Genomic DNA, 27,543 nt, shown 5'->3' on the forward strand with positions numbered 1-27,543 from the left:
TCTGCTTGACAGCTTGAGATCTCTCTGCTTGGGAAAGCACTGTCTGCCAGGGGAAGCAGAAATCCTCAGTCCACGGGTTTCCTGCTGCTCCAGTGGAGGGAAGGGGCTCATGTACTGATTCACACTCGTGTGGTGTGAGTTTTCCCTATCTCAGCAGCACAAAGGGACTCAGAAAGCTGGCTGGCTTTTGCCAAAATATTAGGAAATGCTGCTGTTTGCCCTAGTCCACACAGTAACCACCACGCGTTTTATCTTTTTTCTCCCTTTTTCCCCTTGCTATTCTTATCCTTTGTTTCTTCGTTTCTTTCTTTTTTATTTTTTTTTTCTCTCTTTAAATAAAGTGTATTTAGTGCTGGTGAAAGGTGCTGAATTGGCAGCCTCAAAGATGGGTGTCCCCCTACCCAGCCCAAGAGAGCCCTGGGGCTTTCTCTGGGCTTTGTCCACTTGGCACCATCCCTGTGTAGGACAGCTCACAGGTCCCCGGCTCCCCTGCCCTCTCTCATGCCTGCCTCTTGCTGTGCTGGCTGGGACACCCGTGGCTGAACATGACTCCAACCTCCCTTGGGTGCCACTTGTCTCTCTGCCTTCGTTTAGTGCCTAACCCAAACCTGACCCCAAGTGCTTCAGTGCAGACTGATTGTCTCTTCCTTCGTGCTCTCTTTTATCTGCCTTACTAAAGTGCAAACAAACACAGCTGAGTCACCCTGGGTGCTGCAGCCAGCTCACACCCGGGGTGCCAGAGAGGCAAGTGGGACACCCAACCCTTAACTTGCCCACTGGCCCCAAGCCAGGCTTTCAAGTCACACCCTAGAGGTGTTTGGCACATTCTCCCCTACCCCAAACACCAATACAAACGTGTGCTACCACTTGGCCAAAGGGAAACCCCTTTGCTCACCCATTCCCACCTCCCTCCACCCTTTCCCCATCCCCACCAAGCTGTGCCAGCCTCTGCCAGGTAGCAGAGAGGGGCAAAGCAGCCCGCTCCATCTTCCCATCCTCGTTAAAGGTAAATGCAGCACCAAAATAGATACAAAAATATAGTTTTGGGTCCATTGACCCAGCTTCACTATTAATATTACTGCTATGAAATGTCTGAAAATAAGAGCTGCTCTCTCTATACACACCTTCCCCCCCCCCCCCTTACTGACAGTATTGCCACATGCCCGGTCCTGTCACAACAAGGCAAGAAGATGCCTGTTTTCTCTATATTTTAAATACAATCACTTCCATCCCCCCATTGCAAACAAACATGGCAGAAAGGGGTTTGGAAAAAAACCAACCAAAACCAACCAAAACAAATGAAAGAAACCCTATTTTGAAAAACCCTTCATAATTTCTAGCATTCTGAATAGCATTTCTGCCTCCTGGGACTTGAATTCTGCCAGGTTGTTTGAAAGGACAGAAGGTACCTGTGATTTCTGATGAAGGCCCTGATGTCCTTCCTGTGTTTCCTTTGGAAGCTCTCTGATGGGGATGAGAGAGATAATGTATTTGCTTTCCTCTATGCAAAAGTCACAAGGTGTTTGATCGGCAAACCCATGACTAAAAAAAGTAAATATATAAAATAAACAACAACCCGCAGCCTCTTTCTTAAGTTTCCCCATCTATCTAGTTTTCAAAGTGCAAAACCTAGAGAAGCATAGAATTATTTTCTTGAGGTGTTTTTCCCCTTTTGTTAGGGCTTTTTTCCCCCACGTGCCTGACTGGTATGGCCTTTCTATAGCAAAAGTCAGATAAAGCATAATTGCAGTTGTTTCTGCACATGGAATTATGAATCATTCCAGTGACTTGAGAATCTAAGCTGTTAATAGGCTAAAAAAAGGATTTTTTTTTTTGTTCTTCTTCTTTTTTTTTTTTGATTGTTTTCTTTTTGCATTATAATTAAGCATGAATATATATTACTATATTACACTGCTTGGATTGCTGGAGCAATCCAAACCTTCCTATGCTGTAAAACTAACCCCCACCCTGCACTCCCAAGATCAAGAGTTTCTTTTCTCCTCCCTGTGCCAGTTGTCCTCAGTCCACACGATTAAAAGTCCCTCCCAGCCCCCCTCCCCATGTTTTTTTTTTTAGTAGATATTGCCGCATTCTTAAATTCATGCATTGCTGCATTGCTATTGCACATATATAAAGGATTGCTCGCTCCCTCCCGGCTGCTCCCCTCCCCTCACTGGTTGTGCACGTCCTCTCTGCGGACGATCTTGTAGATGATCCAGTAGAAAATGTTGAAGATGAGGAATGCCATGGGGAAGCCGATGCGGGAGATCTTGTCGATCTTCTTGGCTCGCTGGATGAAGAGCTTCCGCATCTCCTCGGGCGAGCGGGACGGCGGCGGCACCGGGTTGGCCGTGTTGTTGTTGTTGGCACCCTTGACAGAGATGCCATCCTTGGCTTGTAGGCAAGCTGGTCCCATCCCGTAGGCAGTGAAGTTGAACCTGCCCTCACCAGCTTCATCCTCCTGAAACAGATTCAGCATGGGACTCTACTTAAAATGAGATATAGACAGTGCACCCTCGCTATAAGGCTCTCCGCTGACAGGTTCCTGCTCTGCACGGGAAAGATGCTCCCACCATGCCCTGACCTCAGCACCCTTGGACAAATCCCCTGCTCTTGGGAGTTCAGCCTTATAGAGGGGTGCCAGCTGTGTGATGCACAGATGCAAATCAGGGGATCCAGGCACCCCATGGAGAACAGGACTGACTTCCACCCCATTGAGCTCTTTGACATATTGAAGGGTTTATGATACTGCTTTAATTTTTCCAATTGCATCCCCTGTTTTGCTTCTGCCTCTCCCTCCCCCCCCTCCTATCAGCACCTTCTTTGCTTTGCCTGTGCAGTTGCAGCTTGCCCAGAAGGAGTGGGCTCCATGTAACTCACGTAGTTGAAGCTACAGTGTGAGACTTCCTACAGAGTTACATGGATGTGCAGGAGCCAAGACCTGACCAAGAAAAGAGCTCTGCAGCCAGCGTGCAACCAGCCCTCTGCTTGCCTGCCCACGGGACCCCTCCAGCCCCACAGCCCTTCCCACAAGCCAACTTTTAGGTGAGGAACAGAAGTGCCCTTCTGTGGGTTGATGTTAAGACGTGGCTGCTTGTGGTAATGCCAATTACTGAGAAAATAATTTATTTTCCAATTTAAAGGCGAATGTTATTGCTGGCTTTTTTTTTGGTGAAAATCTTACTGGTGTCTCAGAATGATTTAGCCCTATTTTATTGAACAGAGGGATGTAACCATTACAGTCCCTATGTGCTAGGACCTATGTCTCCCCATGTGCCCCAGTAAATACAGACAGAATGAGTTTGGAGAGAGCTGTCTATCTGATCTCTCTAATCTCATCCAGAGGGAAGAAGTTAAGAGGTGGCTCAAAAATGGAAAGGGCCAAGTGAAACCTGACAACAGGTTGATTTGTTTTGTTGGGTTTTTTTTAGAGAGGAAGAAAGACTCCTAAGGATGAGGATAAGCTAGCACCTTGCATCTAACTGGCAAAAGTCAGAAACAGATTTTTCTGGATTCACTGGTATTAATGCCAGACCATGGCACTGTGTCTGGCACATTGAGCTGTGAAGAATAGCCAGTAGGTTTTGATGCAGACCTAATAAGTATGGGCATGGGCTTGTCCTCTCCCCAGCTGCCTCCACCAGCACGGACCACTACAACATCTCACTTGTTTTTAGCCTGGCATGTCATGCCTAAACCAAGCACAGCTACCCAGACAAGTCAGGACATCAGGACAGAGCAATTAGGCTCTTTGGCAGCTGCACTAACCCATTTGCATATTAGCAGTCAGATTTTAGTTTTCTGATGAGCCTGCAAACCTTGTTCACTTCGATTTTGCAAGTGTTTTTGTTTATGCTTTGTTCCAATTAAATTTCTGTGAGATTGGGCAGGGAGTGTACTAGCAGCCTTGTGTTCAGTGGAACAGTTCTGGCAAGTATCTCTTTAACTCGTCTGTGTACTAGTGGCTTTTTTTCTCTTTATTGTTTTATCAACAGACTGATCTGCATACAACAGCACAGATCCAGGGATAGGATGCCTGAATCCAGATGAAGAGATAAATGCACTATGAGGCACCCATGTGGGCTCAATTCAACGGGCTGCACCTTCTGAACCAAAATTATCTCCATTGATTTTGGGATGGCAGGGCCTTTTCTGGTCAGACAAAGTCAATGGGTGCTGATGGTCTCATCTGTTACTTATTTTCCCTTGCATTTGTCCCACATTTTTCCTCCCTGGACCTGACTGTGTTGGACACAAGTGAACAATTATGTCCTGTTTTACATATCAGACGACTCAGGCAGAGAGAGGAAAACCTACAACAATACAGGGATTCCTGCTCCTCAGCTCTCAGTTCCTATTGGAATGGGGGCAGTTCTCCAAGCATACACTGTGAACTACTACAGGACAGGTTAGACCTTGGGAAAGACTTTTAAACACTGGGACAGTGAAGCAATGAAAGGGTGGGAGGTCTCTGGGTGGGATGGATTGTGGACGACTCTTTAAAATAGAGGGTAGACAAATTTACCTACAAGGTATAAACAATATTCCTTGTTACCTGTGAGGAATATTTAAGGCAGACCTTGGTGGTCACCTAGGGGCTCAATTGAGATTTTCATCAGCAAAATTTTCTTTGTTTTTTCTTTCCTAGCAAACGTACTGTTTTTTAATGATAACCTGAGGACAGCCTCTCAGGCTGAAAATTTGCTAATGCCTTCCTGATCCTACCAGTTAATTAAGGACAACTTTAAGTTTTTGGCCTTTGATCACAGCCACCTTTGTGTTTCTTTCTAGTGTATTCTGTGAGGTGAAGTCTTTGCTGTGGCACCTCAGCCTAAAAGCCAGTAGAGCCCTGGCTGCAGGAGATGCATGTCATTGCAGCGCACGCTCAGATTGGCATCAGCCATGGCAGGTAAGCATGGAGCGAGGCTAAGGCTGAGAATAAAGCTATTTCCTTCCAAGAGGAATTTGCAGTCAGTCTGAGAAGCAGATGCTTTTGAACACGGAGATGACAGAGACAAAAGAGGTGTCACTTACCTCCAGGCTAAAGCAGGCTGCCTTGTTGGGGGGATGCTGTTCTCTGATAGACATCCCTCACACCTCCCTGCCTGCCTCCCCCCAGCCCTGGCTGCAGCTTCTGAAGAGGAGAACTCAGACCAGAACGTTGCTGTGTGAATTGTTCTGTTGTGAACAACTCTTTTGGCTTAGACCACTTGGCTGGCTAACAACAACCAGCCTGCTGGACCCCTGGGGTCAGCAGGCTGTTAGAACAGACACAATTAACTGAGGCAACTCTGGGTTTTGATGTGTGAGCCCCCCCTAACATCTGATCACATACTGAGGACTTCGCTGGGAGCTGATGAGATTTCAGCTGTGTCCTTCATGCTTTATGTATTACCTTATGATGCCTCCTCTTCCTTCTGAACCTGAGCAGCTCTTTGTGCTGCCGAGACACGAAGTTGACAGCAGCATATTCTAGAAGTGCAGAGAACACAAACAGCAAGCACACAGCCATCCAGATGTCTATGGCCTTCACGTAGGACACCTGGGAGTCAGAAAAAGAGACTGAGACGGGATGGCTTCTTCACCCAAATGCCTTTTTGTTGCCATTTTACGTGTTACTTCCAAGGTCTTTGGAAGAAGTTGACCAAGCCATGATAAGGTTGACATCTGCTCTTGGATACCAGAATCTAGTTCACTTAACATGAACATATTATCAGTTCACTGAAACTGCTCCTGGTCTCTTAAGCAGCAATAATTCTACAGTTTTTAATTTATCCGGGTTTTGATTGTGCTTTTTTATGTGCAAGAAAATTAGTAATCCAATCTAATCATAATGGAGGCCCTTCATAAAGGGAAATTCAATACTATTATAAAAGTATGATGGTCAACTGACTAAAAAGCTAAAATGTACAGGGCATGTCCATGTGGCTTGTTGCAGGGGTTTGTATGGTACAGTGCTCCTGGCTGCTGGGAGCTGTGGTGAGTGCTGAATCTTGAGGGGAAGTTTTACTGCTAGTCATAGAGAATCTAGAACTTTTCAGGATGGGATTGGAATTTTTTCTGTTTGCCCTTATGATGGAATAGTGCAATGGCAGCAGAATACCTCTTGTGTTGAGCAGGAGGATCTGCGTGGTGATTTACTTATATGCTATCCCCAGAAGGTGCATGTTTTGCCTCTGGTGAAGATAAGTTTGTTCCCTACCTTGGGCAGTGATGCTCGGGAACCAGAGCTCTGTGTGGTCATAGTGAGCACTGTGGTGATCCCCAGGCCAACACGAGCTGGTGCTGCATCCATGTTGATCCAGAACGAGATCCAGGACAGAATGACAATAAGGAGGCTGGGGATGTACATCTGGATCAAGTAATAGCCCATCTGTCTCTCCAGGTGGAAACGAGCTTCTATACAGGTGAACTTGCCTGAGGAGGACAGGAGATACATGGAAGATTACTGGCAAGGCACGGTGAGCCTCCTGTTTTCAGCCAATGTCTGAGGATTTTCCTTGCATTGCCTAGAACCAGAGTCTTGTTAGAGGAGGAAATGAACAGCTGTTGCCCAGTTCTGCAAGGGCATGTGGTGACAGGACAAAGGAAAATGACTTCAAACTGAAAGAGAGAAGGTTTAGATTAGATATTAGGAAGAAATTCTTCCCTGTGAGGGTGGTGAGGCCCTGGCACAGGTTGTCCAGAGAAGCTGTGGCTGCCCCATTGCTGGAATTGTTCAAGGCCAGGTTGGATGAGGCTTGGAGCAACCTGGGCTAGTGGAAGGTGTCTCTGCAGGGGAGTTGGAACTGGATGATCTTTAAGATCCCTTCCAACTCCAAACATTCTGTGATTCTATGAACATCAACATAGCAAGGAAAGCTCTTGGCAGTATGTCCTTTGTCACTTCAATTTCAAAGACAAAAGAAGATTCTTGGAGAGGAAGTCCAGACCAAACACCCTTGAATTGATACAGATGTTACTGGGGACAAGAGGATTTCACACATTTGTGTACATTAGCTTTTCACTAGCTATATATGTGTATATTTACTGGCAAAATACCTATGTGTATTTGTATGTCTGTTGCCCCTAGATGTGTAGGACAAGGCCTGTGTCAGCTGAGTGACATCACACACAGCAAGAGACTCTGGCAAATGCACAGTCTTGACTTCCTCTCTACTGAACCCAGCAGATGAGGGTAAACAGCACTGACCTGTGTTGTAGTGCTTTGTGCAGTATCTCAAGTCTTTTTCTTCTTTGAGGATAAACTGAGGCAATGTCAGCCCGTCAGCAACTTGCACCGCTCCTTTTTCTTGCCACTCAAATATGAGATCATTCATTGTATAGCCAACTGTAGAGAGGAGAGGACAGATACCATGTGAAAAACATTAAATAAAGGGACAGTGTTGCAGAAGAGATCCATGTTTGGAGGCAGGGGTGTGTCCTGACCTTCCTTGGCAATGCTGTCATGAATGGGATTTGGGTTGAGGCAAAACTGCTTGTGCATGTGATGAGAACCAAGGTGATGAGCTGCAGTGGAGCTGCAATGGTTTGCAATGAATTGTCTGTAATAAATCACATTTTTTCTTGAATTGGGCTTTGTTGAATTTGTTTTCTATTTTTTCCAACTCGACCTCTTTCTCTGGAAGAAGCTCCTCGTCCTTCCCTCCTTTGGTATAAGAAACATGTACAAGGGGCAGATGTTCATCCAGAGACACAAAATGCAGCTGAAAGCACTTTCACCCCTCTCCTCCAAAGTTAAAGGCCAATGTAAATACAAGCAAACCAGGGCTCCTTGCATGGGATCTTTTAAGTTTTGGCTTCTCTAGAAAATGTCACATATGCTGAATGAATGGAAAATCCTGAGCAAGAGGTTCTTGAACAAGACTCCAGTGAAGGCTGGGCTGGGAATGGGTTGCACCTGGGAAAGGAGATGGCAGGGGAGAGAGAGAGGGAAAACAGGTTGTCTCCTTTCTGAAATGGGGATGTGCACAGGACTCACAGCTTTCTAACTGCATGATGCACGTCTGTACGTCCATGGGGAAGTTCTTCAGGTCCATGGGGCAGGCCAGAGTCAGTGTGATCCTGAGGAGAGAAGAGAGCACAAGGGAATGCCAAACAGTTTGTGGTACTGCTGAGGAGTGAACCCCCTCAGACATCCAGTGCTGCAAACAGGCTGGGACCTTGCCTGAGACACACTGGTGTGCTGGGGGGAATGACTGATCACTGGCCACTTCCCTGCCTGTCTTCTCACACTTGGTGTTGGAAAGCATCAGAAATGCTGAACATTTGGGTCTGTGATATGATTCCCAGCAGAGTTGCCTGCTGCAGATGGTGTTTCATTGCAATGTTGTTTTAGACTGTGCAGAACAAAGAGTTCCCACACCAAACACTTCTGCTGCTTCAGTTTTCAGTTCTTGACTCAGGTTCACAACAGCCTGGATTAGCAGCAAGCCCAAGCCCAATATATGGGCCCCCAGATACATTTGTAGAGACTGGGACTGTTTGTAAATATCTGAATAGAACATTTGTGTCCTAAAAAAAGGAAAAAAAAAAAAGAAAAAAAACCCAACCAAAAAGAAATTTGTTCAAGATCATATGCTTCTGTGGGGGGAAAGAGAGACTTCAGTGGGATTTTCTGCAGGGAAAATGCCCTGTGCTAAGTCAATATGAACTTCTGTATCTTCCTGAATTCCTGCTGAGCCCCTTGAGACCTCTACTTCTGTCTTCACTTTCCACTAGGTGCAGGCTGCATTTTCTGGGGTATATTGCTGTGCTGCCCTGTACCATGATCTATGCTTAAAATGTTTCTTTGGTTCAATAAGCTGATACTGAATGATTTGCTTCAGATAGTTAGACTTGTGTTATTTGGTTTGATAATGTTGAAAATGCTGTTCCCTGAAGTGTTTAGGGTTTTCAGCTTTTTGCCTTGATGTAGAAATAGCATAACTACCCAGGGGACAGAAATTGAATTTTTCTATCATCAGACCTACAAGAAACTTATCAGAAGGGAAAGATACTTTAATTTAAAACCTTATGGTGGAAGAAATTCTCTGCTTGAGTTTAGAGGCATGTTGGGACAGAAGATGTGACAAAGTCCATCTTCTTGTAAATGCCTTGCCTAGAGTTTGATTATTGCAAATACAGTAGCCAAGAGCCAGTTAGAGAATGGCAGAGCACTTAAGAGAGCTTTTTTTTTTACAGGGAAAGACTATTTGTCCTTTTGGAAAATTTGCATTTACATTGTGCTCTTTCTTTTTCATTTTCATAGAAAAATTTACATATAAAGAAACCTATATTTTCATTTGGAGATGAGTGAGATAGCAAAGTGTGGGTTTTTTAAACAAGAACTGAAGCTGTTTTCAAGTTTTTGCCTTCGAAACAGTGATCAATTCAGTCATGTCCCCTGCTGAGCCATTGCTCTGTTTTGCAGAGCAAACCCTAAGGCTGGGCTGACCCATATTTCCTCTCTCTACTCCTGCAGACCCACGTGGAACAGGACTCTGTGCCATGCTCACTGCCAGGTTGCTGGTGGCAGTTTTACTCCCTGCCTGGTTTTAGAAATTAAGAAATGTGAGGCTTCCATATTCAGCCAACACACATGGCAATTCTCTTATTGTTTTGGCCATCAGGGAGCTGGTCTTTGGGCTGGAACCACCTTGATGTTTGATGGAGGTTGTCTAAATTGCAGCATTAAGGTGTTTATTTTCCATTTTACAGCTCCATGGTGCTTTTTTTTTCCCCCATGGCTGCCACTGGGAGCTGCAGTGTGAGATGGGGTGTGTGAACCGTAGACTAATTTACATTACACATGAGGTGAAAAAATCTTCAATATAGAGTTAAACTTTATTTATGCTCATGAAGTTTGATCTTAGTTTCATGGGTTTCAAATAAAGAGTGGATTGGGTTGGAAGTGAAGGTGGGGGATCAGATGGATTTCCTGCAGGAAATTCAGTGCAATTAGTTCAGCTCCACTGATGGGTTCTTGGCTCTAGTGATAAAGGGATAACTATTAAGTTGAGACAAAGCCATGGAGCCCTACTTACCATTTTCCCTAATTTTTTTTTTTTTTTTGTTAGGAAATGCTGCAGCTTTGAAAGCAGAGTTTTTATGAGCTTCTACTAGTTTTCACAGAGTACAGCTGGTTTTAGGCTCGTGCTAGTATAAAATATCTCAAGTAATTTTACATTAGGGATGTTATGGAATCTACTAGAGAGCAGCCCAAGTTCTTGGACTGGGAAATGTAAAGATCAGCTAGATTCCTTCCCAGAACAACCCTCTGTCTCAATATGCTTTGGCAGAGGTCCCTTCCCAACACATTGCTGTGGCACTGCTAATTGTGTGACCTCTCACCTTAAAAAACCCTAAACTTCTTTTATCCATCATCATGCTCTAGGCTTGAACAGTGGGAGTTCAGCTCTGTCCTCCCCTACCTTTGTGGGACTCTTCCCACGGAGTCACCTCACCTGATGCTGTAGAGGACATTGCCGTTTCGGGAGATCCTCAGCAGCTTGTTGTCTGTGGTAATCTCATGGAAGTGGGCCCCTTTTTCATTAGCAAAGAACAAGTCAGGCTTCCAGATGGAGTCCAGCATGGAGGGGTCCAGGTCCAGGGAGTCGTCGGGGTACTCGTTGTACGCCAGCCGCGGGTCGTTCCACTGCTGTCTCAGGAAGATGTTCACCCTGTAATCCTGCACGGCATGAACAGAGAGACAATCAGTGATCAGGGCAGGCTGAAAGCACTGAGAACTGGGGAGCACCTATTAAAATCATTCTCAAAACCAAACCATGTCCAGGCCTAGCTATGCCAAGCATTTTTGGCGTTATTTCTCAAGGAACTGTTATCAATTTTTAGCTTTGTAGCTTACGGCTATTTCATAGCATGAGCAGCTGCCTGTCCTAGCAACCCTGTGTTACAGCAATTGTCAGCTGTGTGTGAAGTGTCAGGACCTCTCGTCTGGACCCTGGGGCTGGAGAGGCACTTGTGGAGGTCACAACGGCCCCTGTCAGCAGGATGATGTTGCAGAGGATTAAGAGGGAGGGGAAACTGAAGCCAGCTTCCTTTCAGTGCTGAACCTTCACATATTGTGACTATCTGTGGTTTCCCCAGACTTGGGAAGGGAAAAGGCTCTGTGAGACAGGGAGTCCATGGAAGGGAAATTCCTGTGTGTCCAATAATATGAGGGTAACTCGGATGAACTGACGGGAGCAGCTGCCTTTGGTGAGAGTATGTGAACATGAGAAAGATGTGCCTGAAGTCTGCTCTGCTAATGCTCAGTGAGTGTTCTGGGTTCCCCTCTCTAATTTCAAAATGCCATAAATGCTGCAGATTTTATAGGACGGTCATCTTCTTTAATTGTAACTAGTCCCTCATCACTATGCAAAATTATACCTGCTTCATAACCACGAGTCTTACAGCTCCCCTAAGTTCCCTAGGCCAAGGCTAGCTGCTGAGGCTGAGCTCAGACGCTCTCCTGGACAATTAAAGGCAGTTTCTGTTCTCCCTGTCTGACCAATAGCTTCCCTGGGTGATCTGCGTGCTCCTTTTCTTCTGACTTTCACATGAGAAAGTGAGCCAACAAATTGAAATGGGGAGAGGATGTGCCAGCTATCAGGAGAGGGATAAAAGCTCCATGTCCATAAATTAATTGACATTTTCTAAGTATAGAGGCAGACTGAGTCTGAAGAACAGTCTGTAATAAACCCATTTCACTGCCCTGGCCCAAACCAATAGTTGCTCTCATGATTAAGGGTTTCTTGGGTGCCTTTCTAGTACTAATGTACTTTGAAGACTTTTATTAAGAGGCAGTTAATGGGGGTTGTGTCTGATGTGCTTGCTGGTATCTATTACCTGCTTCAGGCACTTGGTGAGAGAATCTCCCTGACTCTGCCAGCATGCCTGTTCTTTCCATCTGGAGAACACAAAGCTCTGGAGTTGAAGGGTGCATGTGTAGGAGAGTCTTTCTGATGTTGCTCGCTTGACTATGAACCTACAGCCTCTTGTCCAGGAGGACACAACTCCTGTGTGTCCAGTCACACTGGAGGGTTGGGAGAGGATTGTATTGGATGCCTTGTATTTTGGATGAGGCAGTTCATAGCCAAGCACATGGTCTAGAATCTGTTTCAGGCCACTTAGTGCCATCTGCGTCCTCAGAGCACAGAAGCTGCTAATGACATTAACAATTGTGACAACAGCAAATGAACCAAGCACTTGATGCTAAAAGAAGCAGACCTCTGAACATGAAAAAGACTTGCAACACTCTTTCTTTCTGCTGATGTCCCAAATGTCACCTTCACAAGTCCTAGTGCATCCCTCCGACTTAATTATTCATCTCTGTCGACCCTGGATAATGTGTCTTGAGAAAATGTGAATAGCTGAGGACAGCTGAGAGCCAGGGTCTAAGTGCAGGACCAACCAATGATGCAAGCCTGGAAGGGGAGAGTAACCCTGAATTTCCATTTTCCATGGCACACAGCAGCTCCCAGAACAACGTGTATGTTTTCAATTCTCCCTTTTCTGTGTGTAAAGATCTGCAGCCATTGCAGTCAGGGGAAATCAATGTCACTGACCTAATAGGTAGAAAGCAAAAGGTTGTTTTGCTTATTCAGCTACAAATAAGGTAGATGCGAGCAGGTCAGCTCCAGTTTGGGACTTATGTCATGTACAACACAAATTAAACTCATGTTTGGAAGAAACTTCAGCGGTAGCTGCCCAGAAGTGTGCTCAGCCTGATGGAGTGGTGGAAGGCCGGGGGGAATGGAGCCAATCTCCCTGCAACAGTCTGTGTCACTGTGAATAAGCTTTGTTGCCGGAGTAAATTCACTGAATCACCTTCAAAACTTGCCAAAAGGTAATGAAAGGGTGAGACAAGAGGTGTGGTGTGGTTTATGTTGCCACCACAGCAGGCATGAGAGACCACAGGCAGAATGACAGCCACAGTCTTTGTCACCATGATGAGGTATCTTACTTAAATGCCATGGGCCAAATGAAAATTAACTTCTTACAGTAGATGGCTGTGAGAAGGTCCCTCCTAACTCATCTCCAGAGTCAAGGTGTCCTGTACTCATGTCCTATGTGGAAACAGTGCAGGGCCATGTAGTGAATGTGTGGTGTGAGAGCTTGCACCACCTCCCTCCAAGGGATGAGCAGCAGTGTAGTAACTCAGGGTTGTGCTACTCTGTGCTCCTCCTTTGGAGATAAGTGTTTACAGTGCATATTTTTTGTTTTGGAATACAGATAACCAAGCATTTATGTATATATATCATATATATGATATTAAAAAGGCAATGACAAAGAAATATAATACATGGGCTGAATGCAATTCTCTGGCTTTGCCATTTTATGGCATTAATATTTCACCTCTCTGTGTGATTTTATGAAGGTCTTCCTACTCAGTGAGTTCACTTCACAGTCCTGGCCTGGCCATGGAGAATGTTTTCTCACAGATGCCTTTTCCCTTGTGTCAGGCAGCTGCATCACACTGGGGTATGGAAGGTTCTGAGCAGCCTTTTAGGTTCCTTGTGTCCAGCCTTATTTGAACATAAACGTAACAGCAAGCACTGTGGCTGCAAACTGGACATGACAGTGCCTGAGGAGCCAGCAGAAGGCATGGAGAGCAATTGGGGTATGTCTGTGGCTGTGACACAGCTAAGAGAAGAGTTACAGAACTCTGCACCAGCTAAAGAACCCGGTGTGCTGAAAGCTTTGTCCTGGGCACTGCAGTGAAGCTGAGGGGTGATGAGCCAAACAACACTCATTTGCTGGCTACCTTGAGATATGCAGCATTTCTCCTGGATGCTGCTGTATGAGATCTTAATTAGCATCACCAAGACGTCCACAGTTATTCCTAAATGATGGACACAATGGACCAATTTATGATGTGAACTTTCAAGCAAAGGAAAAAGAGGTTTGACTGGGGCTGCAAACTCAGCCAAAAAAAAAAAATTTAAAAATCTCTTTCTCCATATCCTTCTTATGACTGGAGTTCCTCATTTGTGTGCCAATCACATCCAGGCATTGATTATCTTGTGCAGCCTGCTCCTCTGGCTGTCTTGGGAGTGGGGAGCAGCAGCTCTGTGCAGTGAAGGCATTCAGGAGCTTTGCGATTTGGCACAAAAGGCATTTTACTCCCAAGGGGGAAACAACACAAGGCAGGAAGAAAAAAATAACTGAAGTGATCAAAGTAGTTCAATTTGATAATGCTGAAATGAAATTCTGCTTAGTGACCTCGCAAGGAGACAAGGAAACAGAAGATCATTTGAGACCTTTCCTTCCCAAGATCCCACAGCCTTGGCATCTGCTGCTGAAAGCAGTGGCAGGCTGGAGGCAGTGCTGTGAGGAAGGGATGGAGGCTGTCAGGGAACCCAGTGGGTTTCAGCCCCTGACTCAAGAGTTCTGTCAGAGCAGCCTCTGCACTGAGCAGTTTTGGTGAGAGGCTTCCCTTTGATAAATTGACATTTTGCTGATGGAACAATTAGGGTGGAGACTGAACTCCCTCAGAAGGGGATTCTGTGATCCCACCTGGGCAGAGCATAAGGGGCTTTAGTAGTATGGAGTTCATTCTCTAGAAAGGGAATGAGCAAACACCTTTAAGGGTACTTGCCTTGCAAAAGAAGCACTACAGCTGTCCACAAAAACAATGAGCACACCAGGAGCTGCCCTTGGAAGGGTTAATATGGCTAATAAGGTTAATAACCTCCTTACTTTATCAGAGCTGTAGCAAAATAGCCAAATTGAAGCCAGGTGTGAAACCACACCTAGGCCAAAGGGAGGTGCCCCTGAGGAGGAAGTCAGAAGAGGGCAGTGCCTGGTGAGGGGTGGGAGCAGCACCCTGGTGCTTAATAGGCGTGGGGTTCTTTTGTGCTGGAACCCAAAGCAGAAAGTTTTTCTGTGTCTTCCTGCAAAAGGAGGGGAAAGTTTATCTCTGCGAGCCAAGGATGGAGCTGTTGGTGAGTGAGTTGTATCCAGCGTCCTGAATTTCAAGTGTGTTTAGTTGTGAGGTCTTGTTCTTCAGCTCAAGGGTTTTTTGTGTCCTTGGATTTGAGTTGCATGGTCCCATTTCATGGCTTCTTTTTTTTTTTCCTCCCCTCCCTTCTTTATTCAATGCAAAGACAAACTCCAGCCACACACACAGCTGAAACACTGCAGCTCCAACAGTGAAATGGCAGCAGGCTGTGTGTTGTTGTGAAAACCTTTTCATTTTGTGCTGCATGACTTGTTATATGCTTATCATCTCTGTGGGACTGATGGTTGGGTTTAAGACTGACTGACTGCAGAAAACTTTGCTCAAAACCTAACCTTTGCTACAGGCTTTGTGCATTGATACTCACATCTTTTGCTGATCTTGGGGTGAGTGGGGCCGGTATTAAATGTGTGACCCATACACTTCATCAGACATATCTGCTGCACTGTGGCTTGTGAGGCTGGAATGAATTTTTTGGTCTGCTTTGCAGGATGGTTTATTTTCTTGTTGGAAATCTCATGTACAGTTGCCTCTGAGCCCATACTTAAAACTTGGACAGTTGCAGCCTCCAGCTTCTCCTGTCCTTAGGAGATTCTGGGAGCCTGACTGTGGCTGTGTTGCAGCTGGCTGGAAGGTCACATTTGGTTTGCTCTTTTCAGATGAGGTAACTATGGCATGAAAGCAGCAAAAATAAATTTGCATATATATGCTGTGTCTAGGAGAGCCTGCGCTGAGTGTTTTGTGATTTTCTTTCTTTTTCACTCTCTACTTTGCTGCAGGTTGGTCCTTTTTAAAATGTGGGACTGGATCTTGAGTCCAGCTCTAACTCTAGGTGATGATGTAAAAAAATATTCCTCCTTCTCCATCTGCATTCCCTGTGTACAAAATACTCCCAGCTGCCTGAGTCAGTGAGAAGACTATAAAATTGGGGCTTCCACTGAAAGAGAGAGCCCAAGGTATCACTTAATTTCAAGTTTGCTGTTATAGTAGGGAATTTGTTAATTAAATGCTCAGATAATCCTACCAGTTGTTTCATGCTACAAGGAAAAGCCAGAGCTGGTGCAGTTTATTCACTTGAAACCGAGACCTGTTCCTGAGATGACTGACTTCTGTTTGTTTTGAATGAGGAATTTGTATGTCTGCTATAGATTTTGTGGCCTGGTATGACTTGGGGGGGGGGGATTTGTTTATGCTTTTGAAGAGCAAAAAGGGATTTAATGTCTTGCGATTGAGGGTTGTTTGGTGTTTTTAATAAAAATAGTTGGAAAGAGTGGATGCATCTTGCACTTGTCCTCGGGAATCCCTTGCTGTTGGATGCACTATTGCAGTAATGCTTTAGGACAGGAGTCTGCACTTATCTGGCTGTTGTGGTTGGTCATATCTTTCCCCTGGAAGCACAGGTTGGGTTCACAGGGGTGTGTTCCCAGTCACAGGTTCCTTTGTCCTTAGAGCTCATGGCAGGTGAGGCTGAGGGATATAAGCTGTGAGCTGCAATCTAACATAAATGTCCAATCAATTATGTGCACCACTAGAGGCTTTTATGTGGAGTCTTCAGGATTCTTGAAGGAGTTACTTCCCTTCTCTAAGTCAGGTCTGCTTTAGGAGTTGCGTTTGCTGGATGACTTTTCCTTGTATTTTTTTTTTATTTATTTATTTATTTTAATTTCCCTTAACTTTACAGCAGTTTTTAGATCTCCATTTCTTGCCTTGTTCCTCTTGAACCTTTCTGGGGCTTTCTGCCCACTCAGTGGAGTCTGTGCTTTCTCTTGGCCCCGACTCATTTTCCTTCCTTCTGAGGTTTGTAGACTCGAGTGGCTGCATCAAATGCCCGGTTTGTTCTATTTTTCTGTATTTTCTCCTCTTCCTCTACCTTCCATCATGCCTTAAGCTGTGAGTGAGCACTGACCTCCAGTTTCTCTAATCCTCTGCATGGTGACCTCATAGTTTACACTGCTTTGTGATATTCAAGCATTATAAACTAAAATGATAGCAGTGATATTTTCTATAGGATGTAACAGCCCACTAAGGAGGTGTTTGAAAGCCTTCTCCAACTGCATATGTGGTATCCATAAAAACCTATGACTTCTCTGGCAGGTAGTAGTGCAACAGTTAAATATAAGCTGGCATAATACTCAGACCTGAACCTGACCAGGCCTAATGATGGGGGTTTAAACCATAATGTTCTTTCTCTTTTTGGCCAGTGAAGCAGCTAGGGGAGTTTTGTCATCATCAGTCACAGGGGTCAATGTTAGACTACAGCTTTCTTTATGGTAAAATATTGATTTGCCCTGCTCTCTCTCCTGCAAACTTCCACCCCTCCTCTCCTCCCCCTGCGTTCCAAACAAGTTCTACTTGTTTGACTTCAAAGTAGCCAAGTCTGTCCCAAAATCCCTTCACAACTGGACCGTCTGTTGTTCCCAGAAACTGCACTGGGGAGCTGACACTGCCTGTTTGACCTGCTGCATCCTCAAACAGTAGGGAGGGACTGGCTTCTCTACAGAGTACGTCGCAGGTTATGAATCCCAAGGACCCCTCTAGCTTGCTGAGATCTCCTTTTTAAATATTTCAGTACCTGTGTTGCTTGTGTTCTGGTTGGTGTTTACAAGCAGAATTGCTGTTCCCCAAGAAGTGCATTATACCAGGCTGTGTGCAATGCTGTGTCAGCCTGACATCTGGACTAGCTTGTCAGAGCTGCCTTGGATATTTCTAGACAAAGCAATGTGCCCAGAGGGTGTTCTTGGGTTCCCATGGGAATTTTTTTTCCTATGGAACACAGACTATGAAATGAGTGGCATCTGGAGAGGATAGCAAGTCCCTGCAGCCTGTCTTGGAGGTGAACTGCATCTCTGGCTCTCTCTCATGCTAGTCTATGCTAATTTTATGGAGCATCCTGCTTACAGAGATCATGTGGCATATTTGTATGACTGCTTCAGTGCATCTCACAATGTAGGACATATGCACTGAAAAACATGTCAATGGAATGTGCTCTGTACATCCCTCAAGGATCCTTTGTGGGCCTGCCCTGCTCCCTTGCACTCTGGATTGTCTCTGCTGGTTGTGTAGGAGCAGTATTTCTTGCCTGTAAGGCCAAAGGAGATATCCAATAAAATAGTAAATTAGCAGCAGATGTGTATTTCGGTTCTAGTTCTTCCTCTATTGCTTTATATACAAATGGATCCACGATACACTTCTTGCCTATGAACTCTGATAAGTTCTGCAATCCAAGTAGGAAATCTGTTTCCTTGTGCTTAGACAGAATAGCAGCTTCCCCCCCCCCATTACCAGAACTGAAGTACCCCCAATGCAAACACTTCCAGCAGAATGGTGTCAGAAGAGACTTATAACCCCAGGTGAATGGCTGTGGATCTCCTCTGACAGTGGTGTGCATGCCAAGTAATTTGTTCAAGTCAAGGGGTGTGATCTATATGTAAAGCCTATGAACTCCTGCCTGAATGCACAAAGTGCCTGAAGCTGGAGCTTGGCATTCTTCTTTCAGCATTTTTCTAGAAAAAGAATTACCGAAGGGTAATTAAACACCATATTTCTGGATTATCTTTAATTAGCACAGCAGTAAGGCACTGTACCTCCAGAGTTTTCCTTTGCTGTTCACTGATTATGTCACAACCAATCTTTAATAGTTTTCAGATGGAGCAATTATCTCCTGTTCTAGTGATCCTCTGCTCCTAGTGCCTTGCCAATTACATACAGCCTTTAGCCATACTCACTAATTTTGTATGAAGTGAGCCTTAACTCACAAATATTGGTTTTGATTTTCTATTAAAAATCATTTTCTACCAGAAATGTCTCCAAGAAAATAATCATCTTAATCTTTAGTCTAATAATCCTAATAAACTTTGGGAATCTGAACTATGGTGGAAACTAAATTTGAGTTCAGCTGATTTTCCTTCTCTTTGAATCCAGATTCATTCTGGATTTATGCCCACTTAAACAAAAAGTACCTGCAACTGCCTCTGAGCTTGGAGCCTCAGGCAAGTCTTCCAAAAAAGACTGTTTGCTTCCCTTTCTGACTGTTGTCCTTTGCCTGTGCAGTGTTTTTGTAAGAGGCAGACAGAGGCTGTGTGATCTTCAGCTACATGCAGTGTGAGTCTTGTGTGTTGACCATTAATGTGCTCAAACCTTAGGTAAGCCTGGGGGCACTGAGACAGTATTTTTCCCTGGTCACACTGAAGAGGAGGGTGATGCAGTGTTTTCTGGGAGTGCAGTGAGGCTGAGCCAGTAGCTGAGCAGCTGTGCTGTGATTTTTACTTACCATAGTTGTTTCTGCAATCGAGCCAAAGCTGTTGATGAAAATGTTGCAGCTGACGTTCACTGGCGGGCCTGCATGACAAGTACAGATTGGAACAGCAGTTCAGTGTGTGCTGTAAGACAGGGTATTTCCACTCTGTGGAGTTAAAACCTATTGTGGGAACTGGGTGACTGAGGGGTAAGTAGGGGAGTAAGGTCTGGATGACCTGGCTTGGTCTGGTCTTGGTTCTGAGCCAGTTTGACACCAGACAGTGTTTTTGCTTCACCTCTGTTCCCCTGTTTGGAAAAATGTTTATATATCTCAGCTGTGGACTGTTCAGATGAAAGGCAGATCAGAGCCAGGCAGGACAGCTTTCCAGATAGCTTGACCTGGCTATATGGGTGGCAAGCTCACCTTGAGCGTGATAGCAAAGTAACTCAGAAAAGAGCTGAGAGACTATTGACTTTCATTTAGAGCTTACTGATGAAATATTCATATGAAGTACCTAAATGTTGCTGAACTAGGATGATGTGCTCCCTACAAAGGCAGTGCAGCACAGTGTGCTGTAAGGGTCAGGCTGGCTGAAGGAACAAGTACCCCATGAGATGATGGTGGTGTTTGCTAAGGCTCACAGCTGCATAGGAGACTTCAGGGCTCTGCCAGCAGAAATTCTCTGGCTGTCTTGATTTGGTAGAGGGTATTCCCAGACTCTGGGCTGTGCCTCTCCTGGGCTTGATTTGCTTTCAGACTGAAGCTTTGCTTAGCTGCTCATATTGGAAAAGGTAAGGGGCCACCAAAGGAGTGAGTGAGGGTTAAAGGGGTGAAAAAATTGTGGTTAGAGGCCATGGGGGTCAGTCTGTTTGTGTGGTACTGGTGCTCAAAGGTATCAGTATGACTTGGAAGTGTTTCACGATATTGCCTGGCAAATCTGAAGCGGAAATGTTGCATTTACACAGAGGAAGATGCCAAGAGCTGCAGTTTGGGACAAAGCAGAAAGCTGGAGGAAATTTTGGAACCAGAGCGTACCTGGTGCCTGGAAAACCAGTGGCTTGCCCACATGTAATAAAAGGATTTCTGTAAAGCCTTAATAAGGGGAGGGGAAAAGGAAAAGGGGCCTCTGCTCTGGGAGCTCCCAAAGGACCTGCTGCGGGTGCTGCCTGGTGTGCAGTGGGGAAAGGCAGCTCAGGCAGAGAACAGACACTGCCCCAGGGACCAAGATCCCCATCTAACACTGGAGGAATTAATCTCATATCATCCCTGTGACAGATGCTTCTGGAAAGATAAGATCTGTGAAAGTGGAGAGTGTGGATTTTTAGATTGTTCCCCCATTCTCTATGGAGTCAGGGATGGTGTCTGCACTTCAAAGGCTGCCTGATGGCTCAGCCTGCTGGGGGAGTGATGCTCCTGTTAAGGTCACATCTGCAGTCTGACACTCACTGCAAGATGAAATACTGGAGGGGGAGGAATGGTTTTAACCAGAGGCTTGTGCCTCTAATCAGTGCAAACGTCCTCCTGTGTGGCAGTTAATGGATTTTCCTGATTACTAAGTAACATTTGGAGCTTGGTTTTCTCATCTTCATTTCCCTTTTCTCCTCTTCTACTTCAGCCTCTTCTGAAATTTTGTGCCTGTCCCCTGTGGGATTAGGATTGCAGCCACTTGGCAGTAACGCTATATGGGTGGGATTTCCTTGGTACAAGTCCCAGGCAATCCAGGCAGGCTCCTGCCTAACCAGCTCCCAGACAACGACTGCCAGTTCAAGCAGCATCTCACACTGTTCAATCTGTGCAGCTCTTTCTCCAGACTATTAAACATTGGCATGGGTTAAACTATCAGACACAAAATTATATATATATTTTTTTTCCCCTTTACCAACCCCTTTTATCTGAAAGCTTGGCCAGCAGCTGAAAGCACACAGTTTATCACGCTTTAGCACTTGTTTTATCCCTTCTGTAGTGCTCCTTTTGAGCTCAGGAGCATTGGTTTTCTATTTTGGATCCATCTCATGAGCCACACGGAAGGTCCATGTGCATGTGATTCCCCTCCCAAAGGGCACATTATAAGGAAAATATTGAGCTGGTCCTGTGAAGGAATACAGTTTTCCAGCAGTAGGGTTGAGGGTACAGCCTGGGTGAGGGTCCCTTGTCCCAATGCCTCATTCTGCTCTGTCCCTGCCTGAGTTGCTCACTTCATTCTCCAACTTGAGTCAAACCCCAGAAGCTTCTTCCTTGTTCTCAGAATGTGAATCCACAGCTAAGTCCAGACTTTACAGTGTTTATGGAAAAGCTGCAATCTTCTTTTTGTTAATCTTCCCCTCCCCAAAAATCAATCGGATATGGATCTTTGGTATTATTTTCATTTAGATCTAAGCAATTAAAATGTCCTTATGAGTTACTGCAGTTAATTTAAATGATGTGCTTTGAGAGCTACAACCCCAAGCTCTGTAAAACACCTCCTATCCCTCCCATATAAATTGGAGCCTGATTTATGTGTGGGAGGCTAAGCCAGCAAAACTGCCCTGGGGGGAAGGTGTAGTTCATTGAAATAAACCCGAAATTAAATTATCTCAAATAAAAATGCAATACAGCTGCCTCTAGCAGGAAGTTAATGTATACATTTCATTAAATATTAAAGTTTAATTTGTGTGTGTGCATAATTTAGTGGTAGGCAGGTTTACAGGGTGGCGTTTTAACTCTTTGTGATTTGGGTAAGAACAGCAGTGCTCTCTGTTGCCTGGTTGATTACTGGGACACGAGGTTCCCACCTTTTTTTGGGTTTAAAAGCCCAGTACAGAGCTAATTGTTTGAAGCTGGGTGGCAGGTGCTGTCACTGTGATTAATGGGTCCTGGGAGTCCTGTGTTAGCACTGCCAGTGACTCCAGGGAGAGGGGGAACTGGTAGGAGGAAATAAAAGAACTGAGCATTGAAAAGGGCTGGGCAGTGGCTGGGGGGGGGGGGCAGATCCTGCTTTATCTCTGTGTGTGATTCAAGGCCAAGTAGCTCCAGGAAGGTGAGCTCAGTTAAAAAGAAAAGGAAAAAATCATAGAATGGTTTGACTTGGAAGGTCCTTAAAGACCCTCTAGTGCCAACTTCTCTGCTGTGTGTGGGGACACTCTCCACTAGGCCAGGCTGGAAAACCCAACCAAAAAACCCCAAAACCAAACCAACCACACCACAAACACCAACCAATCAAAATAACCCAAAAAACCAAAAAAGACACAAACCCCACCCCTGTTAGAAGAGGTGTTTTGAGGAGCAAAGAGAGAGGATCTGTTGCCTCTGCCAGGGCCGGATTCAGTGCTGTCTGGATACCAGTAAATACAGGGTGGATTGTAAAAATTGGGTGTGAAACAGTGGAGCTGTGTTGGGCTTAAGAGTTCTATTACTGTGGGGGACAGGGATGGGTCTGAGCTGCCCCTGGATCCTACTGAATTTCTTTGGAGCTGATGGGAGAGACTCCTCTTGGCAGTGGTGGGTGTAAGGGGGGAACATTGCCTGCTATTAGAAGGTGCTGTGGGCAGTGACTTCAGGGGAAAGTTTTTCTCTTAACCTGTAAGATGTTCAGCTCCCTGCCAGTCACTGCTTGGTTTGGCAGGATCCCCGATCCCTACTTCAGTGTACACTCCCTGTGTGTAAAGTTTTTACAAGGTTGTTTCTACTCTGAGTGGACATCTCTCCATGTCTTCCCAGATATCTACAAGGGATCCATGTGCCAAATATAATTAAGAACACAAAGATTGTTCATATTCCATATACAATTAGGGAGGTATTTGGGAGGATTGCAGGCAGCTTTCAGTCTCAAAATGAAACAAAGCTGGGTTTTTTCATACCTTTAAAATTTGGTCTGATCCTGGCATCGTATCCCGAAGTTCGCCCCATCAACTTATCCAAGAAATCAGAAGGAGACATGGGTTTGGGGGCAGATCGTGCTGCTGCTTCAGCTTCTTTGGAGGCTGCCAGGCTGTGTGAGTAGAAAGAAAGAGGAGGTTTTAGTGTGCATCCCATACTGAGGAGGGTTTGGGGTCCAGAAACAGAGCAGTCAGCATCTTATTCCTGCTGAGGCAGGATGGGCACCCATGTGAATTCCTAATGAGGCTGGTCTCAGCTAATTTGTTTGCCCAGCCCAAACATCTCCAAATACAGAATCCCAGCTGCCACCAAAGTAGAAGAGAGATGATGAGTAGTGAAAATCCTTTTGTGAGTTTAGGTATAGCTCCTTGGCGTGCCACTAAATTACAAATGTGAACTCTGGCGCTGAGCTCCGCAGGTAAAATACACTCTGAGATTAGCCTTGGGCTGCAATTACTGCTTAATTACATGGCAAATAGCAAGGAGCATATTCGGTACTCTGACAGCCCGATTTTCCAAAAGGCAGGTAGGATCAGAGCAACCTGGAATTTGAGGTTTAAATGAGCATCACCTGATGGTACAGCTCATGCAGAGCCTTTGGGACTGTAGGGGAGAGAGGTGGTTGTGCTTCCCACTTGCTGATCAGTCCAGCATTTGCTATTGGTACCTGCAATGCAGGGTCTGAGTTCAGCTCAGCAACACGGTCTCTGGACTAGGAGATGTCTGGACGATGATCCTGAAATCACACTCGTGTTGGGTTGAGGATGAAAGCAAATGGGGTGGTTTTGGGACCCATATGGCCTCTGGGGCAGACAGAGTGAAATAACCAATTTATCTGTAGAAGATGAAAACCTATGACTGGCAATGTTCCTTCTGGCTCAATGGGAGTCTGCAGGGTGATGATTTGGGCTGTTGTTGCCATCTACACAGGAAGAAGTGACCCCTGGTACTACATGCCCATTCTCAACTTTGAGGATGGTTTCACTTTCAAGACAGTTCCCTCCCTTTGGTTATGTGGCTTCTACTTGAACACCAGTCTGTTCCCATGCTGAAAGTGTGGTGTAAAATTGCCTAGATTAGCCAAAGAAAAAACAACCTTTGCATTGTTCTTAGGGCAAGAGCTGTCTCTGCCTGTGGGCTCAGTGCCTGATGCTGGTTAGAGCCTGCAGGCAGGATTGCAAGGCAAATGTATCATGAGTCAAAGGAAGCTGCTCAGGAGGAAGTGAGGCTCGTTGCTTCACACTTTGCAAAACTCTTGAATTTTTTAAAGTACAGAGGCTGTGTGGGAACAGTGAGAAGCCACTGACAGAGCAGCTGGGAGGCCTGAGAATGTTTGCAACAGGTACGAGATATTTAGCTAGATGTGTCCTCACAAGTGACAGCATGAGGGCCTGACCTTGGGAAATTTTGCAGTAGTCAAACCTGATGGTTTTTGAAGAGTAGTGCTAAGTACTGACACAAGGTCTTCTGGGAAGAACTTGGGACAGTCACTGTGTGTTGTATTAATGTGATCCTGCCCTCAAAGACCTGTTCATCCAATGCAAGTTTGAGCAGAGGCTCCAAAGACACAAATGTCTTGATAAGAACATTTTGAACCACTGAGGTCCTCAGAAATTTTAAAACTGACAGAATTCAACAGTGCTTGGGTGCCATAATTTCAAAATCAGGAATCTAGTACCCTGCATTGCATTGACTTTCTTTTCTAGTGTCAGCAGTGATGGCTTGCCAAGTGTTGGTTTTCAATCCTGCAAACTCACAGCTGCAGTCTGGCTTCCTTTGTAAGCTGCAACAGGGTACTCTGATTACCAGGTTTTTAATGGTTAAAAATTGATTAATTCCCACAATGAAGAGGGGAGATGAATTCCAGGCCACTTCCACTGAGAGTCTAAAACTAGGGTTTCATTCACTTCTTCATATATTCACAATCCACTGCCACACTGGCCATGTCTGAGCAGGCTGATGCACACTCATGCTTGGTGTTGACCTGACAAGTTGTGGATCTCACTTTTACTACAGCCACACTGCCCTTTCTTATCTTATCCCTATCTCTGCTCTAAGGAACTATACAAAGCCCAAAACAATGTGTTTCAGGGGTAAATGGGGTTGTGGAATGGGTGATGGTTTTAATTTAATTATTTTTAGGAGGAAAGCAATGGGGTGCAATTGATTTGCAAACTCAGAAGAAAGCTGGGGGTGGGAGGACAATCAATACTGGGCTCGACTACTGCATTGCAATGGAGTGTCTGCATGGCAATGAGTCCAGAGAAAAGATTTCAATTAAGCAGCAAATGACTTGGTAACCAAAGACTCCTGCCACTTCAGCAACAAGATGCCAAATACTGCAATACACTGATTTCTTCTCATTAACTGTTAACTGGAAGAAGTATATGGAAATGGAAAAGTGGGGGGGATGAGGCAATACAAATCTAATAAGCATCTAATAAGCTTTAAGTGGAAAAAGATAATTAGAAACTGCAATTCCCCTGGCATTTGTTTTAAAAAATGAGGTGAAAAGGCAAAGAAATCAGTGCTGAGCTTTCCTGTGAATTCAGCGTGAAAGCCTGTACTGAATATGTTCACTCACAATAAGTTAGTCTGCTGGTATTCTTTGGGTATCACTTTCTGATTCTTTCCCAGTCAAAGTTGCAAGTAAATTAATTTGATGGGCTCAGTTCCTACATGGAAGTATTTATTTAGATAACTGAATCCCAGAAGCATCTGGGAGAGGATCAGACTCACAGCCCCACTGCTTTCTGCAGCTTCATGCCCATCTCTGAGCAGTTCCTGGGAACACCTTTGGGGAGGTGCTGGAACTGTCAAACATGGTTTAATGCCTCCTAATATGTGTTTTTAAATCTATTTGTCTGCTGTGTGTTGTTACCCAGGTGACCTGGGAAGGATGAGTTCTAGTTTTGTCTAGTTTCTCTTTGGTTATTAGATGTTTTCCTATAACGACCTGGTAACAGCTTCCCCCTAGATTTAATAAGAAAAGGCAAGAAAGGCAAGGGATGAAGGAGTAGCAAAGCCTTTCCAGCAGCAGGCAGATGAGTCAACTCTCTAGCTTAGAAGAAATAGTAGAAAACACCACTGGGAACTACAGAGAGGCTGGTCCACCCCACTGTGCTTTAGATGGATGGTTTCTCTCTAACAGAACCCCAAAAATCTTCACTCTGGTTGTGACAACTGAGCTTTGCAATGGCAGTTTAGCTCAGACAGCACTCAAAATACTACTAGCTTCTGTTCTCTTCCAGGTCTGTCTAGACCAGTGCTGTGGGCTGCCTTGGGAGCTTTCTGGGATTTTCTCCGTGCCTTTACTTCTTACAAAAGCACCTTTGAAAGTCCCACAGGACTGTTCATCTGCTGGCCCAGCAGAGGCAGGGAGAGTGACTTGAAAATTATTGACAATAGAAGGGAATTGGAAATTTAGAGTGGGTTGTGGTGGTGTTCAGAGAGAAGATTTGATTCTGTGAATAAACAAAGGGAGGCAAAGCACGTAAGCACCGAGGCTGTAGTTTGCATTGGTGTAAGAGTGTTGTCTGAGCTGGGTGTCTCGGCGCATTTTAATAGCAGTCAGACAGCGGCTTATCTTATTTATGCTGGTGTAATCCCTAGTGGATCTGGCTGAGAAAGTGCCATCAGGCAATCATCACAGCCACTACAATGGGAAGGATCTCTTCAAAGGGTCGATGAACTAGCATAATCTTTTGTGATATTAATGCTGGTGTGTAAGCAGACACCAGCAAGCCCCCAGGAGGTGCAGCCCACGAGCAGGATAGGAAGGTGAAAGCTGATGGAGATGAGCAGCCCAGCTGCTCAAGATTGCATTCCTTAAAACAGAGCAGTCAGGCTTTGCAGGACACCTATCACTGGTTTCTCTGTGGCACTGTTTACTCTGTCTGCATTATTTTGTTTCATCTAAACAGATGATATATTCTTATAAACAGTTATTTGGTTTAGAAAGTGGCTCTTCTGCAGTCTGACCACGTCTGTTTGTTCAGTTCCTGGCTCCCCAGTTGACTGTTTCATCCTTCTCCTCTCATTTGCATGGTCCTTGTGCATTATTGTCATGCCTTTTTTTTTTTTTTTCTTTGGGTGTGCCCATGGCTGTCCATCTAATTAAGTCCAACATCACAAACTGCCCTGTTCTGATTGAATGCTGATACTAAGAAATAATTTTTTTTATTCTTTTTAATTTATTTTTTTTAGTTTGCAAAGAGGAATGATGAAGGAATTTAATTAGCACAGGGCCTCTATTCCCTTGTCAAATAATTTAATTGTTAATCATTAATTCTGGATGTAAAAAAAAAATCATGTCTGGAAGCAGAAACAAACTGTTGCAAAACAAGTGTTTGCAGAGGAAATACCTCTGCCAAGTGTGAAAGGCTCAAGTCCCTGTGAGGATAAAGTGGTACCACATCAGTGGCTCGAGAGAACAGCACTGGGTTTATTTCTCTGGTTGGACTCAGAAGAAATAAAGATACCTAACCCCTTACCCTGGTTCAGTGCTGCT

General features: G+C 45.0%; 1 protein-coding gene across 2 annotated transcripts in view; it reads right to left on the bottom strand.

Moving 5' to 3' along the window:
* Positions 1-2,063: 2,063 nt before the first annotated feature.
* GLRA1 (glycine receptor alpha 1) overlaps positions 2,064-27,543 on the bottom strand; it is a 36,433-nt gene continuing 10,953 nt past the window's right edge. The window contains exons 2-9 of one of the 2 annotated variants that reach the window (XM_008920995.2): positions 23,015-23,145; positions 19,212-19,279; positions 10,446-10,669; positions 7,982-8,064; positions 7,193-7,330; positions 6,203-6,417; positions 5,396-5,542; positions 2,064-2,461 (exon numbers count right to left, since the gene is read on the bottom strand). In XM_008920995.2, the coding sequence (XP_008919243.1) occupies positions 2,171-2,461; positions 5,396-5,542; positions 6,203-6,417; positions 7,193-7,330; positions 7,982-8,064; positions 10,446-10,669; positions 19,212-19,279; positions 23,015-23,145 (1,297 nt within the window). In that variant the 3' untranslated portion in view covers positions 2,064-2,170. Of the gene's footprint in view, positions 2,486-5,395; positions 5,543-6,202; positions 6,418-7,192; positions 7,331-7,981; positions 8,065-10,445; positions 10,670-19,211; positions 19,280-23,014; positions 23,146-27,543 lie in introns of both variants that reach the window. The other variant, XM_008920996.2, reaches the window with a different exon arrangement.

The sequence above is a fragment of the Manacus vitellinus genome, unplaced genomic scaffold (assembly GCF_001715985.3).
Source record: "Manacus vitellinus isolate BGI_N305 unplaced genomic scaffold, ASM171598v3 scaffold_51_pilon, whole genome shotgun sequence".
Classification (NCBI taxonomy): domain Eukaryota; kingdom Metazoa; phylum Chordata; class Aves; order Passeriformes; family Pipridae; genus Manacus; species Manacus vitellinus.